The sequence below is a fragment of the Diabrotica undecimpunctata genome, chromosome 7, assembly GCF_040954645.1.
Source record: "Diabrotica undecimpunctata isolate CICGRU chromosome 7, icDiaUnde3, whole genome shotgun sequence".
Lineage (NCBI taxonomy): Eukaryota > Metazoa > Arthropoda > Insecta > Coleoptera > Chrysomelidae > Diabrotica > Diabrotica undecimpunctata.
The window spans coordinates 130,439,254-130,455,943 of NC_092809.1; the positions used below are offsets into that span (position 1 = coordinate 130,439,254).

At 33.5% G+C, this 16,690-nt stretch overlaps 1 protein-coding gene across 6 annotated transcripts in view; it reads right to left on the reverse strand.

The window, feature by feature from the left end:
• Window positions 1-16,690, reverse strand: part of chas (chascon) — a 380,862-nt gene that overhangs the window by 138,270 nt on the left and 225,902 nt on the right. For all 6 annotated transcript variants that reach the window (XM_072538203.1, XM_072538198.1, XM_072538199.1 and 3 more), the window contains 2 exons: window positions 11,079-11,248; window positions 7,616-7,834 (listed from right to left, as the gene is read on the reverse strand). In XM_072538203.1, the coding sequence (XP_072394304.1) occupies window positions 7,616-7,834; window positions 11,079-11,248 (389 nt within the window). The remainder of the gene's footprint in view (window positions 1-7,615; window positions 7,835-11,078; window positions 11,249-16,690) is intronic.

Consider the following 16,690-nt stretch of genomic DNA (forward strand, 5'->3'; position numbering starts at 1 on the left):
TAAAGAGGAGAAAAACAGAATACTTCGGCCATATAATTGGAAGACCTAAATACCATCTATTTCGCCTTATAATACAAGGAAAAGTGGAAGGAAAGAGATGGATTGGTCGAAATTAGAAGATAAATGTTAAAAATACCAAAAGTTCAATTTCTCTCTTTTGTGTACCATTTTGGAGAGATAGAATGGGACCAGAATTTGTGACATGTGTCGTAACTACTGTCAATCGACAAAGAAACTATTCGACAGTACATTCGGTAATTACTCTTTAAAGAGGTATTTAAATTTATGTAAAATCTAATGGATGTTAATGATATAAGAGATAACTACAAAAGCTATTAAAACCAAAGGTACAGTTAGGTGGTTTTCGAAAGAAAATTTAGTTGTAAACTTAGAAGGACAACCAACCTTATTTTTGAATTTAACATGAGGCTGATTAAAGGGGGAACGGTAGCAATTATTGAAAGTCTTCTTTCCGAAAGTTTAATGGGGGGTAAAATAAGTGTAAGTAAAAAAAGTGTAATATAAATTGGAGATCTTTTTATTTCCTACAACTTTGCTATTTATCTTTTTTTTATTGGACTTGAAGTTTTGCCGGAAATCGTGATAAACCGTTTTTTAGTCTCAAAAACTTACCACCTTCCAGTTCCTGACCTCAGATCACCCTTAAATTATTGTTTCTTTAATTTCTGTTATATTTTGCTTTTATAATTGGTTTCATCCTGTTACTGTTTTTTTTTTGGTCTCAAAAATTATCGTCTCAAATTATATTATATTATAAAAAAAAAAGTCAAATCAAATCACCCGGAATAGATAATTTCCCAGCGGAATTATATAAAGAAGGTGGCCACGATATCATAATAGCGCTACAGCAGCTTATAAAAGAAATATGGATACAGAAGTCCCTTCCCAATGATTGGAATATTGGAATACTTTGCACCATACACAAAAAGGGAGATATCTTTAAATGCTCTAACCATCGAGGAATTACGCTCCTAAATGCAGCGTATAAAATATTCTTCAATATACTATGCCATCGTATGGCACCATATGCAGAGCGAATAATAGGATAATATCAGGCTGGTTTCAGAGGTGGTAAATCAACAATTCATCAGATTTCAACCCTGAGACAAATTCTAGAGAAAAGACTGGAATACGGTGTAGACATGCACCACATATTTATAGACTACAAGGCAGCCTAAGACTCTGTAAATAGAAGAGAATTGTTGAGAGCAATGATAGACCTAGGAGTAACAAATCAGTTGGTAAGTCTAACCAAACTAACCCTTGAAAAAGTTGAATGCAAAGTACGAATCCAGGGGGAACTCTCTGAACCTTTTAAAACAAATAAAGGGCTACGTCAGGGTGACCCACTCTCCTGTATACTATTCAATCTAGCTCTGGAAAAAGTAATACGTACGTCACAAATCACAACTACCGGTTTAATATATAACAAATCTGTGCAAATCCTAGCATATGCTGATGATATCAATATTGTTGGGAGAACGGAAAACGCAGTACGAGAGGCGTACGTAGCACTAAAGGAAGCGGCTACAAAAATGGGTTTAATAATAAACACCAATAAAACAAAATACATGAAAATAGGTACGCAACCACAAATACTACGGCCACTTGTTATAGAAAACGACGTCATCGAAGCAGTTAACGAATTTGTATACCTGGGAACGCTCGTCAATACTGAAAATGACACTACCACAGAAATAAACCGCAGAATTTGCACGGCTAATAGATACTATTTTGGGCTTATTCTCCTTTTTAAATCTACAGTTATATCAAGAAATACAAAAGTAAAACTCTACAAAACAATAATACGCCCAGTCCTAACATATGGTTCAGAAACCTGGACTTTAACAAAAAGCAATGAAAACATGTTAGGATGTTTCAAAAGAAAAATACTAAGGCGAATCTATGGAGCGGTAAATGAAAATGGTGTCTGGAGAAGACGATACTTCGAACTCTATAGAATATACCAGGAACCAGATATCGTAAAACACATTAAGATAGGACGTCTGAGGTGGGTAGGCCTTGTAATGCGGATGGAGCAAACCGACCCAGCTAGAAAAACGCTCCTTGATAGACCTATTGGTCAAAGAAGAAGAGGAAGACCCAGAACAAGATTCCTAGATAACATAGACAATGATATGAGAAATATGAAAATACGTGTTTGGCGGAGGAAGACGATGGATAGAGACGACTGGAAAAAAATTCTTGGGGATGCTAGGACCCACACAGGGTTGTAAAGCCAAAATGATGATGATATAAAAAAAGTTATATTAGCCTGGCCTGATACCTTAGTAAATGTTTGTAAAAAAAACAATATTTGGCATTATTTTTTAATTTCAAATAACTCGTCATTTGTTTTGTTATTTAGTTTGCATCAACATAAATGCTCTACCTTTTCTTATGTTACACTCAAAATATATTGCAAATTCAGTTCGTTAATTTTAAGTCCATGTCTTCTCTGTACCTAAGAAATACTCCGATCTTCAAATAGACTAAAAATATTCCGAATACGAGAACGATAATTGTCCACAAATCACACAGTTCCAACTAAGTAACAAACTACAAGTTTCTTCTCGAATTGTTGGCATGGCATGCCAACATTACCAACTATTACGTAAGCAAGACAAAAAATGGTTAAATACTATCACGTTTTCATTCATGATAGGTCAGGAATCTTCGCTTTGTATTGAAATTACCGACTTAACACGTTTACCACCTTTTATTTGCCTTGTGGCTGACTAATGTATTTCTCTAAAGTGTGGAGTGTTCCTCAAAACCACACCTAATTCAATTCCATAAATCAAATTATATCAGCATTTATAACCTTCTGGGTACATTGCCGTCCAATTAAAAAACAATTTGGTAGATTCTTAATCTATATTATTTCATCAAATTGATGAGGTAGAAGAGTTTATAAAATAAAAAGGGTAATAAGAGTACGTTTGTAATGCGTGCTAAAGAATGAGCAAGGAGATATCAGTGCGGAAATAAAACATATTAAAATAAATATAAACGAAATAAAACTTGAACCAAAATAGGCAGGTGGCTTTTGTCGAAAAGGTCGATTTTATACCCAGAAGCTGAAACTTGTTTTAATTAATAAATTATGATGGCAATATGCTATGTTTAAAAGTTTACGGAAAAGTTTTCCACGGAAACCTATCTATTTATTTACAACCATTTTTAAACAACATTTCTCCTTAATGCCACTAAGGTATTTGATTTGTTTCAACTAGTTCATTAACTTAGAATGAAAGACTCAACTAAAGACAAAAGATCTGTATAAAGGAGTTGTGATAAGATATGTAAATAGTCAATCAAATCGGCCATATAATTGTTAAAATATATCAACGGAATTTTGTGAATAAAACGCCAAAACGTCAGAATATAGAGAGGAGCACATTAGAGCTCGAATCACTTCTTAGAGACAGACTTTCAGGATAGAAGATTGTAAAAAAAATCACTCTGTTAAAGCAAAAAAGAACTTTTTTTAATGGCATTCAATAATTATATTATTTAAATAAAATTATTTAACAGGGATTACATTGTTCTCGCTCAGGGGCCCATCAGGGCATTTTTGTTGACAACACGAGGTAGACCTCGGATAGCGTGGTTCATTTAGAAAAAACATGAGGAGTAAAATAAAGATGAACTTATAGTTGAATTTTCGCTGTTTTGACAAAAGATCAAAGCAATGACAAAAGCAATCGTAAATCGCAGATACATTATATTATATGGGCTTTCGATATTTAACTGTAGAAGTTTCTTGAAGAGCTCAATAGATTGCGTCCTATATTTTATGCACCCAAAGAAAATGTGGTGACATCCCTGCAGAATTAGTGAAAGCCGGCACAGACAAACTCCAGGAACAGTTAAGAAAACTCTTTCAAGACTGCTTGAATGGGGCCGAATTACCAAAAGAATGGAAATTATCTATCATCTCAACTATCCACAAAAAGGGCAGCAAGGATCAATGTGAAAATTACAGAGGAATTGCAGTAAACAGCACAATAAGTAGGATGTATGGAAAACTTATTAAGAACAAAATAAAAAATGACTATAGAGATTACGAAGCAGAGGAGCAAGCTGGTTTTAGAGCTGGGCGATCCACATTAGACCACTTGTACTCTATTACGCAAGTTATTGAGAAAAAAACAGCCGTCAATAAAAAAGTTCACCTGTGTACATAGACTTACAAAGAGCATATGACAGTGTACCCCTCAGTAAACTATGGTCAACCCTACAGCAAACCAACATTAAGCATGGTCTTATCAAAGCAGTCCAGATGCAAAATTCTCAAACAGCATTTGCAAGATAAAAATTTTGGAGCGAAAATAAATGATGAACTGACTGATAATCTTAGATATGCTGACCACATTGTTATCTTATGCGATAGTCCCCTTCTTCTTCTTTAGGTACCGTCTCCTCTAAGGAGGTTGGTAATCATCATAGCTATTTTCACTTTTGAGATTGCAGCTCTGAACAAGTCGACGGAACTGCAATTATTCCACTTTCTCAGGTTATTGAGCCAGGAGATGCGTATTCTTCCAATCCTTCGTTTTCCCTGTATTTTTCCCTGCATTATGGTTTGTAGCAGCACATATTTATTCCCTCCCATAACGTGGCCAAGATATTGTAACTTTCTTATCTTAATCGTATTTATGATTTCCATAGGCGATAGTCCCCAGGGCCTCCATAAGTTATTGGACTGTATAAAAACTACAGGAAGAAAAATGGGTCTAAAAATGAATGCGTTTAAGACAACATTTATGATATTTAGTCCCCAACCTCACGATAACGCTTTCCTACAGATAAATCAACAAAACATTGTGAAAGTTATTCACTTTAATTACCTGGAATTTTGGCAATTAACACAAGTAAATAGATCAAACGCAGGATTAAATTATCTTGCACAACGTTTCTATAAATAAAATCATTCGTCTACAACAATAGCTGCTTAAAACTAAAATTACGTCAAAGAGTAATCAAATGCTGAATTTGGTGAGTGTTATTACATGGCGCCGAGGCCTGACCCTGAAGGCTGATACGATCAATAGCCTAATAGAAGCATTTAAGATGTGGTTGCATAGAAGAATTTTGCTTATACCCTGTACATGGATCAAACTGATGAAGCTGTGTTAAATACAAAAAATGCCTTTCGTGAGTTTTTGAAAACTATTAAAATAAGAAAAATTTTTTATCTAGGGTATGTTCTTAAAGGAGGAATTGGAAGAAAGCAGATACTGAATAACTATTTAGATTAGCTGAAGATTGTGAAGAACTCACCAATATAATTTTCAACATCAGGGGGTTAAGGAAGAGGAAAAACTTATTTCAGAGTAATATGGAAATAAATTGAGATTTTTGCCGTCTATTTAGAGTGGGATGAATGAAATGGAACGACACCAGTTGAGTGTTATGTAACAGAAAGATTCCAATGAAACTAAAATAAAAATTCTGTAAAGCTGCCATAAGATCAATTAGATTAAACGTAACTGAAACTTGGACAGTTAAAAAGAAAGAATAATAACATATACATGTGGCAAAAATGAAAATTTATTAGATAAAAAATTAAGAATATAAATATATGAAGAAATCTAAAGATGGCACCAATTGATACCAAAATAGAAAACGTAGGTTAAGATGGCTAGAGCATACCATATGAAGAATTACTAACTTTGCAGGTTTTTGAAAAACGGACCTTTCCCAAAAAAGGACTTGGTGGGAGACTTTTAGGCAAAACATCTAGATGAAGCAAAGTACTGAGAGGATTTAAACAAAACTCAAAAGAAAAAATTAAATTGGGAAATATACAGGACAAAGAATGGAAGGACTATTACAAGGAACTATTAACAGAACAAAGACCACAATTCATTGGAAAAGAAAACAGGCAAAGAAGAAGCAGATTCCTACAACAAGAAATAAAAATAACAGATAGGGAAATGAGAACGGCCATAAAAGCAATCAAAAATAAGAAAGCACCGGGACCTGGAGGCATCTCACCTAAGCTTATAAAATACGGATCAAAAAAATTACACCGGATGATACAATGGATATTTCAGAAAGCCATAAATGGAGAACAGCTCCCAAAGGAATGGATGGAGGCATATATGACAACTATATTTAAGAAAGAAGATAGAAAACAATGCGAAAACTACAGAGGAATAAGCGTAATATCATCAATAGGAAGATTATATGGGAAAATACTGCGAGAAAAGATAGAGCAAGCGATAAAAGGCAAAATCGGGGAGGATCAGGCAGGCTTCACGGCAGGAAGATCATGCATAGACCACATATACACACTGGAACAACTGTTGGAAAAGAAAAAAGCAAAAAATAGAGATATAAACTTGGCATTTGTGGACCTGAGAAAGGCGTATGACTGTACCAAGGTCAGAACTATGGGAGGCAATGTACAAATAAGAAATACAGACGAAACTCATAGAAGCTACAAAAGCTCTGTATAAAGAAAATAAAGTGTCCATTAAAATAGGAACAAGAATCATAGGAGACTTCACCACAACAAAAGGGCTCCTGCAGGGTTGTTCCACATCTCCAACCCTATTCAAAATACACTTAGAGAAAGCCTTGACTACATGGAAAAGAAAATGCGAAGGCATGGGAGTACCGGTACGGAACGAATACCTATATACGTTAAGCTTTGCAGACGATCAAGTAGTGATTGCACAAGACCAAGACGACCTCAGCTACATGATGAAGAAACTACAAAAAGAATATACCAATGCTGGCCTAGATATTAACCTCGCGAAAACAGAGTACCTATCTACAAGTGAAGAAGACATAGAAGATCTACAGATTGATGACAACGTAACAATCAAAGGAAAGGATAAATTCAAATACCTGAGGTTTATAATCACGAAAAAGGCAACAACGGAGGAAGAAATTACACAAAGATTAGGACAAACAAGAACAGCAATCCGACAACTTAACTCAGTATGGTGGGATAGGCACCTAAATATGAAGACGAAAACGCAGATTTATAAAACATTAGTGCGAATTATTATGACATATGGGGCTGAAAATTGGATCATAAACAAGAAAAACAGCAGTAAGATAGTAGCAACAAAGATGGAATGCCTGCGAAGATGCTGCAGAGTAACAAGAATGGATAGGAGAAGCAATAACGAAATAAAGCAAAGAACACCAATAGAAACAGACATACTAACATATATAGAACAAAAAAGACTAAAGTGGTATGGACATGTAAGAAGAACTAGCGACAGCAGATGGATAAAGAGAATAACCGAATAGAGCCCCATAGAAAGAAGGAAAAGAGGACGACCCCGAAAATCCTGGAGGAACGAAGTAGACGACGCCATGAGTAAGAGAGGTCTAGATGAAGGGGATTACTGTTTGTAGCTATGACAAAAGATATAAACTCGTGAAAAAATGTAATTAATAAAGTATTAATATACTTTATAATATTAATAAAGTACATACAGCCTTAACAAGAGTAATCAAAAACGGAGAGATCTACCTAGTTGACAATTATGGACGCGTAGAGAAAGCACAATACTTACATACATAATTAAATAATGAATATTTTAATAATGTTTATAATATAGGAACTTACTTCGTCTGTGATATCTCCATAATGTTGAACATCTTCCGTCTCTTTGACTTCTTCTGTTTCTTCTCTGGATATAATTTTACGTTCCTTAACCTCTCTGACGATACCATCGGGATTGGGTACAGAAACCCAATTCGATTGACCGGCAATGGCTTTCCGATTTTCACCACCATCGTCGAGGGCTTTTATTCCATCGACATCATCATCTCCCAACTTCCGCAACTAAAAAACAAATATAATATTATAAATTATATATTTTCCAAGGATCTTTATCGGCGATATCTCTATTTTAATATCTTAACGTCAAAATACTATATCATTGTAAAAAAAATTTTTAACCCCTATTAATCTTTTAACTCTCGCTTGACCTTTTAACTTTGAACTTTAAAATTGACAGTGAGATTTTTTTTAATGAAATAGGAGTGTTTGAAATATAGCCAGGTACAAAAATATTCTAGGCAGTCACATTTAGGAATGAAAATTAAAATTTACTACTGATACAAGACACTTACACTAAGAAAAAGTAACTTGTATGAATAAAAAAGTCTTTACAAATTATATATTTATATCTTGAATATGTTGCATGTGTGAGCCCATTTCAAATAGGTAAAAAGAAATAAGAATAAGACTTACTCACAATCTATTTAATCTACCCCCAACGATCGGTTTCGCATACTTCACCTGAGGAGCTAAACGAGCTAATTAAAAATAGCTCGCCGAAAAAAGCACCCGGTCCCGATCAAATAACGAACAGAGCTCTAAAATACTTACCAGCGAGAGCCATATTATATCTAACAAATATAATCAACGCGATGCTGATTTAAGAAATTCCCAAACAGATGGAAAGAGGCCCATATCATAATGTTACCAAAGCCCGGAAAAAAACAGCACATTCCCGCAAAACTACAGGCCAATAAGCTTACTACCTGCAATCAGCAAGATTGTAGAGAGAATAATACTCAGCAGACTCCAAGCTGAAACAGACAGATTAGATATAATATTCGAAGCCCAATTCGGTTTTAGATCAGAACACACCAGTGAGCTACAAGTACTAAGATTAACAGAGTACATAGCAGCTGGATTTAATGACAAACAATTCACAGGAGCTGCCTTGCTAGATATAAGCAAAGCTTTCGACAGAGTCTGGCATGAAGGACTGATCTACAAAATGAGAAGATACGGTTACAGCGAAGCAATGACAAGACTAATCTCTTCGTACTTGAGCAATCGTACTTGACAAGTCTTATCCGAACTCGGGAACCCGGAGGCTGACGTGCCACAGGGAGATATACTGTCACCTCTACTGTACACGATATACACAGCAGACATACCTAGAACACTTGGTACACTTATAAGATTCTATGCCGACGATACAGCGATAGCGGCCAAACACATAAATGTAGACGTAACGGTAAACAACTTACAAAAAGCATTAGACGACAAAGAAGAATGAAGTTTAAAATGGAAAATCGCTATAAACTCCGAAAAGACACAGGTTGTACTTTTTAAAAAGAGGCACCAACAACCAGAAGAAGAGGTAACTGTGCAAGACAATCCCATCGAGTGGAAAAGTGAAGCAAAATACCTCGGAGTAATCATGGACAAAGGCTTAACGTTTGTAGACATGTAGAAGCTACAGTACAAAAAGCCAACATGGCAGGAGCATCAATAAGAAACCTAGCAGGAAGAAAAAGCAAACTTAGACTGAAAACAAAAATAAGATTAATAAATAGTATAATTCTTCCTATACTAACATATGCATCTCTCACATGGGGCACATACGCAATACATCAAAAAAGAAAATGCAAGCGGCACATAACAACAGCCTAAGAAAAGCAGTCAACGTACCGAGATACGTAGCAGAAAGATTCCTGTTTAGAGAAATACAACAAATCAAAGTGACTGACACAATGAAAGAAAAATCTAGGACAAAGTCGCGGAGATAGAGAACTACCCCAGCCACATATTGCGAGAGATAATGAGGTACGACGCTTTCTACAAATAAAAGCACAAAAGACCCAAACAACAAATAATAGAATAAAATCATAATACTAGAGAGAAAATCAATAATCACACCAGAGACAAAACAAACCCCCAGAGAGAAAACACTTCAAAAAATAACAACAACGCACAATGAAGATAGTTCGTAGCTCATAACACTCGTGGACAATCGCGTTAATTTTAAGTAGATAATTTATTATATTAATATGCACTAATTCTGATTTTATGTTTCAGGCATCCTACAAAAAAATCCAAAAAAACGACAAAAAACGACTTGGGCCACCAAGAAAATTAAAAAACTACTAACAAAAACCCACACAACAGAGACGGTCGCAAATTAACAAATTTGTATTGGACCCTGCTTTTTAACGTTTAGATACTCCGAAGAATCTTCAAAATGCACTCTCTAAAAAACAAGAAGGAATAACTATGAACGGTGAAGTAGTATTCTTAGCTTTTACTCAAGAAGATATGCAAACATTACTTAGCAGTATCGTTGAGAGCTGTAAGAACTAAAATTGTACGAAATTTACGCAAGTGGATTAAATTGTTTACCTTAGATATCAGTTAAATTGTAACGGAGAGAGTCACGGTGAAATTGGATCCAGAATTAAGCAGGCCAGAGTCGCTTTTAGAAGGATGTCTAAGGTTGTATTTAAAAAAATTCCTTTATAAAAGGAATAATAATAAAAACCCTATCGGGCTACATGTTATTATTACACCTTTTATAAATAAATTTTTTAAATAAAATTGTTGTGATACATGGTATACAGCCAACTACAGGAATTTAGTTTCCTTGTGGATGTCTAAGGTACTACGTAACAGAGACCTAAAATTGACATTACGAATCCATCTACTTCGCTCCCACGTATTCTCGGTCTTACTTTATGGTGCCAAATATTGGACTGTGAATAAAAGAGATTTAAATCGCCTTGAGGCTTTCGAAATGTGGTGCTATAGAAAAATTTTAAAAGTTTCTAGATTGTAGATTGCTGCAAAATTATTATGCGAGGAAAAATATCAGGCAAATGCAGTCCAGGACGAAGAAGGACTTCATGGTCGAAGAACACAAAAACGTATTAAGACAAGCATGCTATTTAGGGTATAAGTGAATAAAATTAAAATGACTATGATGATAACTAACGTTCTGAAAGGACATGTTACATGAAAAAATGAAAAATAATTATTTTTTTAGTTTTAGGGTATTATTATAAAACGGTTCATTTTAGGTAAAAATGATATTGCTTTTTATTTTTTAATATATATTTTTATGTCAAACTATTGCAGCCAACAATTATTTAAAACATATATTTTGATAATGATAATAAATGCACAAAAACTTTAACTTGATTTATTTTATACTTATACTTGAATCGACCCGACGATATCAGTTGCTAAATGTACTAGAGTACTAAAATAGTGATAACAAATAAGGGTTAAAGCAAAGTAGATAAATGTTTTTTACCTCCGTTTGGTGATGCTCCTGTGTTTCGGTGTCCTCTGTAGTGTTAGTTGTGACCATAGGACCAGAATCTTCAACGACTTTTCCATCTTCTAATACAACTTGTCTCTTGACTCGGGTTTCGATTTGTTTGGTATTGGTTACTTCAGTTTTTTTCTTACTGACCCATTCCTCTATAAAATAATAATTAAGATTTGGTAAAAATTACTTAAACATTTATTTTGAATGAAATAAAATTTTAGGGTAAAATAACAATCGTAAATAAAATTATTATTTGAATTTCGTAATAACTAGACTTCGGCAAATATGCATATTGCATATTTTGCATATTGTCCATATTTTATGCAAATATTTCATATTTTGGCATATTTGTATAAAAGTTTGCATAAAGTGCATAAAAGTTCAGATTTTTATACTGTATTTGAAAATTTTTAAACATACCAATTAATTTCAATTCTTGTATAAAATTTTGTAGTCATTTTAATCAAGAAATGATCTAAGTACGTAATCTCTACAGGTACAAAACATTTACAATTTCAAAGAAGATCAATTTAAGTAGCCCTCAACATTCTTAGAAAGTCTCGGTCACTGAGGCATTCAGTTATTGGATAATCGCTAAGGGTTCGCTCATTTGCATTTTATGATCTAATCCCCAAATCTATCTACAATTTATTGTATCTTAACAGCAGGTAAACGGCTAATAGTTTTGTTCCTAATTTAGGGATTTTCCAAAATCTCCCAGTTTATTGAATTAGGTACCTAAACATTTCTAATTTGATGCTCAGATTTGTAAATCATTTTTGTTTTGATATTCAAAGCGTAAACACTCGTTGTGCGTAACAAAAAGGAAGATTGTGATTTTATAATGCCTAAAACAACCAGTGCTTCAACTTGGATTAAACCTTATAAAGAGCTGTCTATGGATATGGGAAAAATCTACTGTTCAGTCTGTGGCAAAATTGTAAGTATCTAATATTTTCTATTAAATATCTAATATTTCATACATACAGGGTGTTTCCAAATGACACTTACAACGTTTGACTGTAGATACTTCTCGAAAAATTGAACAAAACGATATAGTTAATGAGGGGTCAAACTTATTTACTTTTCGAGATACAGGGTGTTAAAATTAAAAAAAATTAAATTCTTTTAGTTAATAACAACAATAACTTTAAAACCAATAAACGTATTTACTTGAAATTTAGTACTCGTAGGTTGTTTTTAAATGAAAAATAGCTTCCTTCCTTTAGTGAGAAAAAATTGTGCATGGTACAATACAATGGTGTGTATTTAGAAAAATTTTTCACCTTTACTTTTTTTTATGAAGTCAGCTATTCTAAAACACAATTATTTTTATTGTAATTGAATTAACAAAAAAAAAACTTTTGTTGAATTTTAAACTAAGTTATATGATGTACTAATGGTTAGTAACAAAAACTAATTTGTGGATTAATACTGCATTTAAAACACTTAGCGAGTGTTTTTTTTCCAAACCAGTTATTTGATTAACCAAAAACACCTTGTATATTTTTATATTTTAAAGTTTGGGTTAAAATAAAGGTTTTTATTTTTATTTATAGATAGCATGTGAGAAGAAATTTCAGATAGACCAACATGTGAGAACTGCTTCACACATTGCAAAAAAAGGAAAAATAGGAGGAAAACATCAAACTTCAATGGCTAAATGTTTCCAATCTACTTCAAAAAAATTAGATGAGCAAGAAACTTTTAATGAAGACTTGTGTCGCGCATTAGTGTCTGCAAACATACCGCTTTCAAAATTAGCAAATGTAAATTTTAGTTCGTTTCTAAAAAAATATTGCAAACTTAATGTTCCAAGTGATCGGTCTCTAAGAAGAAATAATGTGAACGGGCTATACTCGTCGGTGTTAATTAATATTAAGGAAGAAATTGCAGATAATTATTTTTACATATCTGTAGACGAAACCACTGATCCAAGAAGATACCTTACCAAAATCTCATCTTATTTCATGCCAGCAACTTGAGAAAACAAATGCTTTAACAATTTCGCGTTTTATACAAGAAACAGCAACTTTTTTTCTTCCGACAACTATTCCTTCTAATAAATTACTGCTTATTTTATCGGATGCTGCTCCTTATATGGTGAAAGCAGGACAAAATTTAAAAATATTTTTCCCAGATTTAATACATGTTACTTGTGTAGCGCATGGATTAAACAGAGTTGCAGAGGAAATACGAAAAAAGTTTCCTCTTGTAAATACCATGATATCCAGTGTCAAAAAAGTATTTCTTAAATCTCCTATAAGAATTCAACTTCATAAAGAAATGCTACCTAACATTCCTCTTCCACCACAACCTATTTTAACGCGATGGGGAACATGGTTAGAAGCAGCTAATTTTTATGCAGATCATTTTGTTAAAATAAAGAACATAATTGATACGTTAACAGATGAAAGTTCCCAATCTCTTTTGGATTCTAAACAAACTTTTCAGAGTAACTTGCTTCAACAAGAACTTTCATTTATAAAATCAAATTTTAGTTTTGTTCAAAAAACAATTACTCAGTTAGAATCACCAAAACTGTCATTGTTCGAAAGTACAGCATTAATAAAAGAATTTGCGTCATGTTGTCGGAACGTTAGGTAATATTGAAAAAGATATTTTAAAAAAATTTGAAGCTACTATGGAAAAAAATAAAGGTTACCATATTCTTTCTGAAGTAGTCAGTGTTCTAGCTGGAAATATTTCGGAAACAATTAATTTAGAACCAAACGTTTTGGTTAGTTTGAAAAATGCTCCCGTTACATCAGTTGATGTTGAACGAAGTTTTTCCATATATAAATATATGTACTCAGACAGAAGCCAATTTGCCGAAGTCTAGTAATAACACTTGATTTTAATGATAAACCTTTTCAAAAATACCTGTGTTTATGATCGTGTTGTAAATCATCGGTACGAAATAACCGTTATTTGGGTTAGTTTCAGTTTCTTCACGTCCCGTTTGAAAAATATCCCATTAATGGACACCCTTATAGTTCCACTACCCTCTGGGTGATTTAGACCACCCAGAGACAAAACAACTGTATTCCCTCTTTGAATATTCTTTTTATAAAAATCAACATTTTTTATCTAATTTCATTTTCCATTAAGCAGTTAAATTATGTAGTTGAAGTTCGACTTGTACCTTCAAGACCCCTGTAAAGGGTAAGATATTTATTTTAATACTCTAGTATTTCTTTATATGTTTGTCTTTCCCTTTTCTTCGCCTATTTTTACATTGGTAATTTTTTATTTAATTAGGGTCTAAAGCCAATCCAACGTTTAGTCCGCCCTAAACGTCGGTTTATTCCAATGTGGGTTCGAAATTATTTTCGGTCCAGTATGGTCTAAAGTTGATTCCAATGTAAGTATTAAGTACAATCTTAAGTATAATCTTAAGCATATTACAATGTTGGTCCACCGTTATTGCGACATAATCTTAAGTACGTCCCAGTTAGTCTTAAGTCAATCACATTTTCCCTTAGCTGAGTACGGAACCCCCGTGTATCTATGAATTGACTGCACAGAAGATCAACGTTCAGTCGATTCGTTTTACAGTCGTCTTTTGTACATTTTTCTTAATTTTTTGTTAATTTGAAGATGGATGAGTTGATTGGTTTTGCTTAGAATGGTTTAATTGGGACTCTGATGATTTACTTTTTTTGCACTTATTTGTATCCAGAAGCTTTTTTTATATTGTGTTGCAGGTTTTCATGTGACAGTGGCATTACCTTTGTCGGGAATTCCCTATGTCACTGTCATTCCCTTTTTAATAAATAATAGGAAGAACAATACGAGACCATATCCTATAAGCACGGAAACAAATATATCATTATGCCATAATTAATTATAAAGATATATATAGTTTACAACTTTAAACATAGACCGTTTTTCTATAGGAATGTATGTGTGGGAGTTGAATAAACATTTGAAAACGTTCACAAAACAAATTTACCGAGTGAAAATAACAATAAATCACCTACACAAGAACATATAATAAAAATATATTTGGTTTTTATCTTGATTGGTACGTTTAAAAAGAAAGCGTGAGAAGTCTTAGATGTATTAGCGCTGATAGTATTGGTCGAATATTAATAAATCCTAAGCAATCGAAGGTAGGTCCGGATGTTATAATAAAGTTATAAATATTTAGATACTGGTAATACGGAACTGTTGCATAATATTTGATACATGGTTATACCAACACAAAAGAATATTTGAAGACGTCGCAACAATAACGTAACAACTGGTGGTGACCATGATATAGCTAGAGCGAAAACAAATATTAACACGAAAGAAGAGAGAAAACAACGCGGATAGTTGCCTTCAGTATAAGAACAAATGGAGAAGAATTCCGAAAGATCTTAGCGAGTAAGTTCGAATCAGATCCTTCACATAATTGGAACCAAAATGACGACGTTAACAAAAATATAAGTAAAAACCTTCTCGAAGCCGGAGTATAGGTCACAAGGAAAACAAGAACTACAAAAGACAAAATAAACACCGAAACTGAGCAAATAGAGAAGACAACTACTATCGGAAAACAAATGTCATACTTAAGAATACGGAGAACTAAATAAAACAATTGGTACAAAAACTTAATAAAGCAAGTCATACAAAATAACAGAGGCTTGAAATGTCAGACTAACACTGAGTATTCAGAAAATTATCAAAATTCAAGACATCAATAACATGGAAGAGAACGACAAATATAAAAGCACTCCTCGTTAAATCATTCGTTTTGTTTAACTGGTTTGGTTTTCCCCAATATTTCCGTTGCATTCTTAGTTATTATATTTCTACATTTTGTCCACAATTCCTTCTCATTTTTCTTCGCTTTCAAACTATCTATTTCCTTATCTACTTGTCTCCTATACTCTCTCGCGACGGTTTCAATGCGCAGATTATCAACATTAATTTTGTCCTGTGTGAGGACAAAATTCCTGTTCCTTCTTTAGATTTGAAATTCTTCCTACACATGTAGAATACTAGTTTTTTATTTATTGCAATCTGTTATCAATATAACAATTTACAAGATGTATGAAAGATAGAGAAAAAGTGACACAGTGCGAGCTACACTCAGTGGTGAGCACCCTTTGCTTATATTTAGTTTACATTACCAAATATCTGACTTTTATAAAAAAGAGTAACTTCTATCTAGTTCCTAGCGATAGTAATATTTTAGAGAAGGTCAGGAGGTCGTTTGCGAGTGGATTTAAATGGAAGATGTCAGTCTCTTAAAGTAGTTTGTACACTGAGTGACGGTTGCTTCTTGAACAATTTTAACATTCAGACCATGGTGAATAGCATAGTTTTGACACATACTATCTTCTTCTTTAGATGCAAATCCACTAATGGATGTTAGCGATCACATTTTCCATTAATTCTCTATTTCTTGCAATATGTATCAGAGATTGTATGTCGTTAATCCCTGTCCATTGCCTTATGTTTCGGAGCCAGGACATTTTCTTGCGTCCCATTCCTCTCTTGCCTTCAATTTTACCCTCGATTATAAGTTGGAGGAACTGGTATTTTTCATTTCGCATGATGTGACCTAGATACGCCGTTTTCCTTTTCTTGATGGTTTCGAAAAG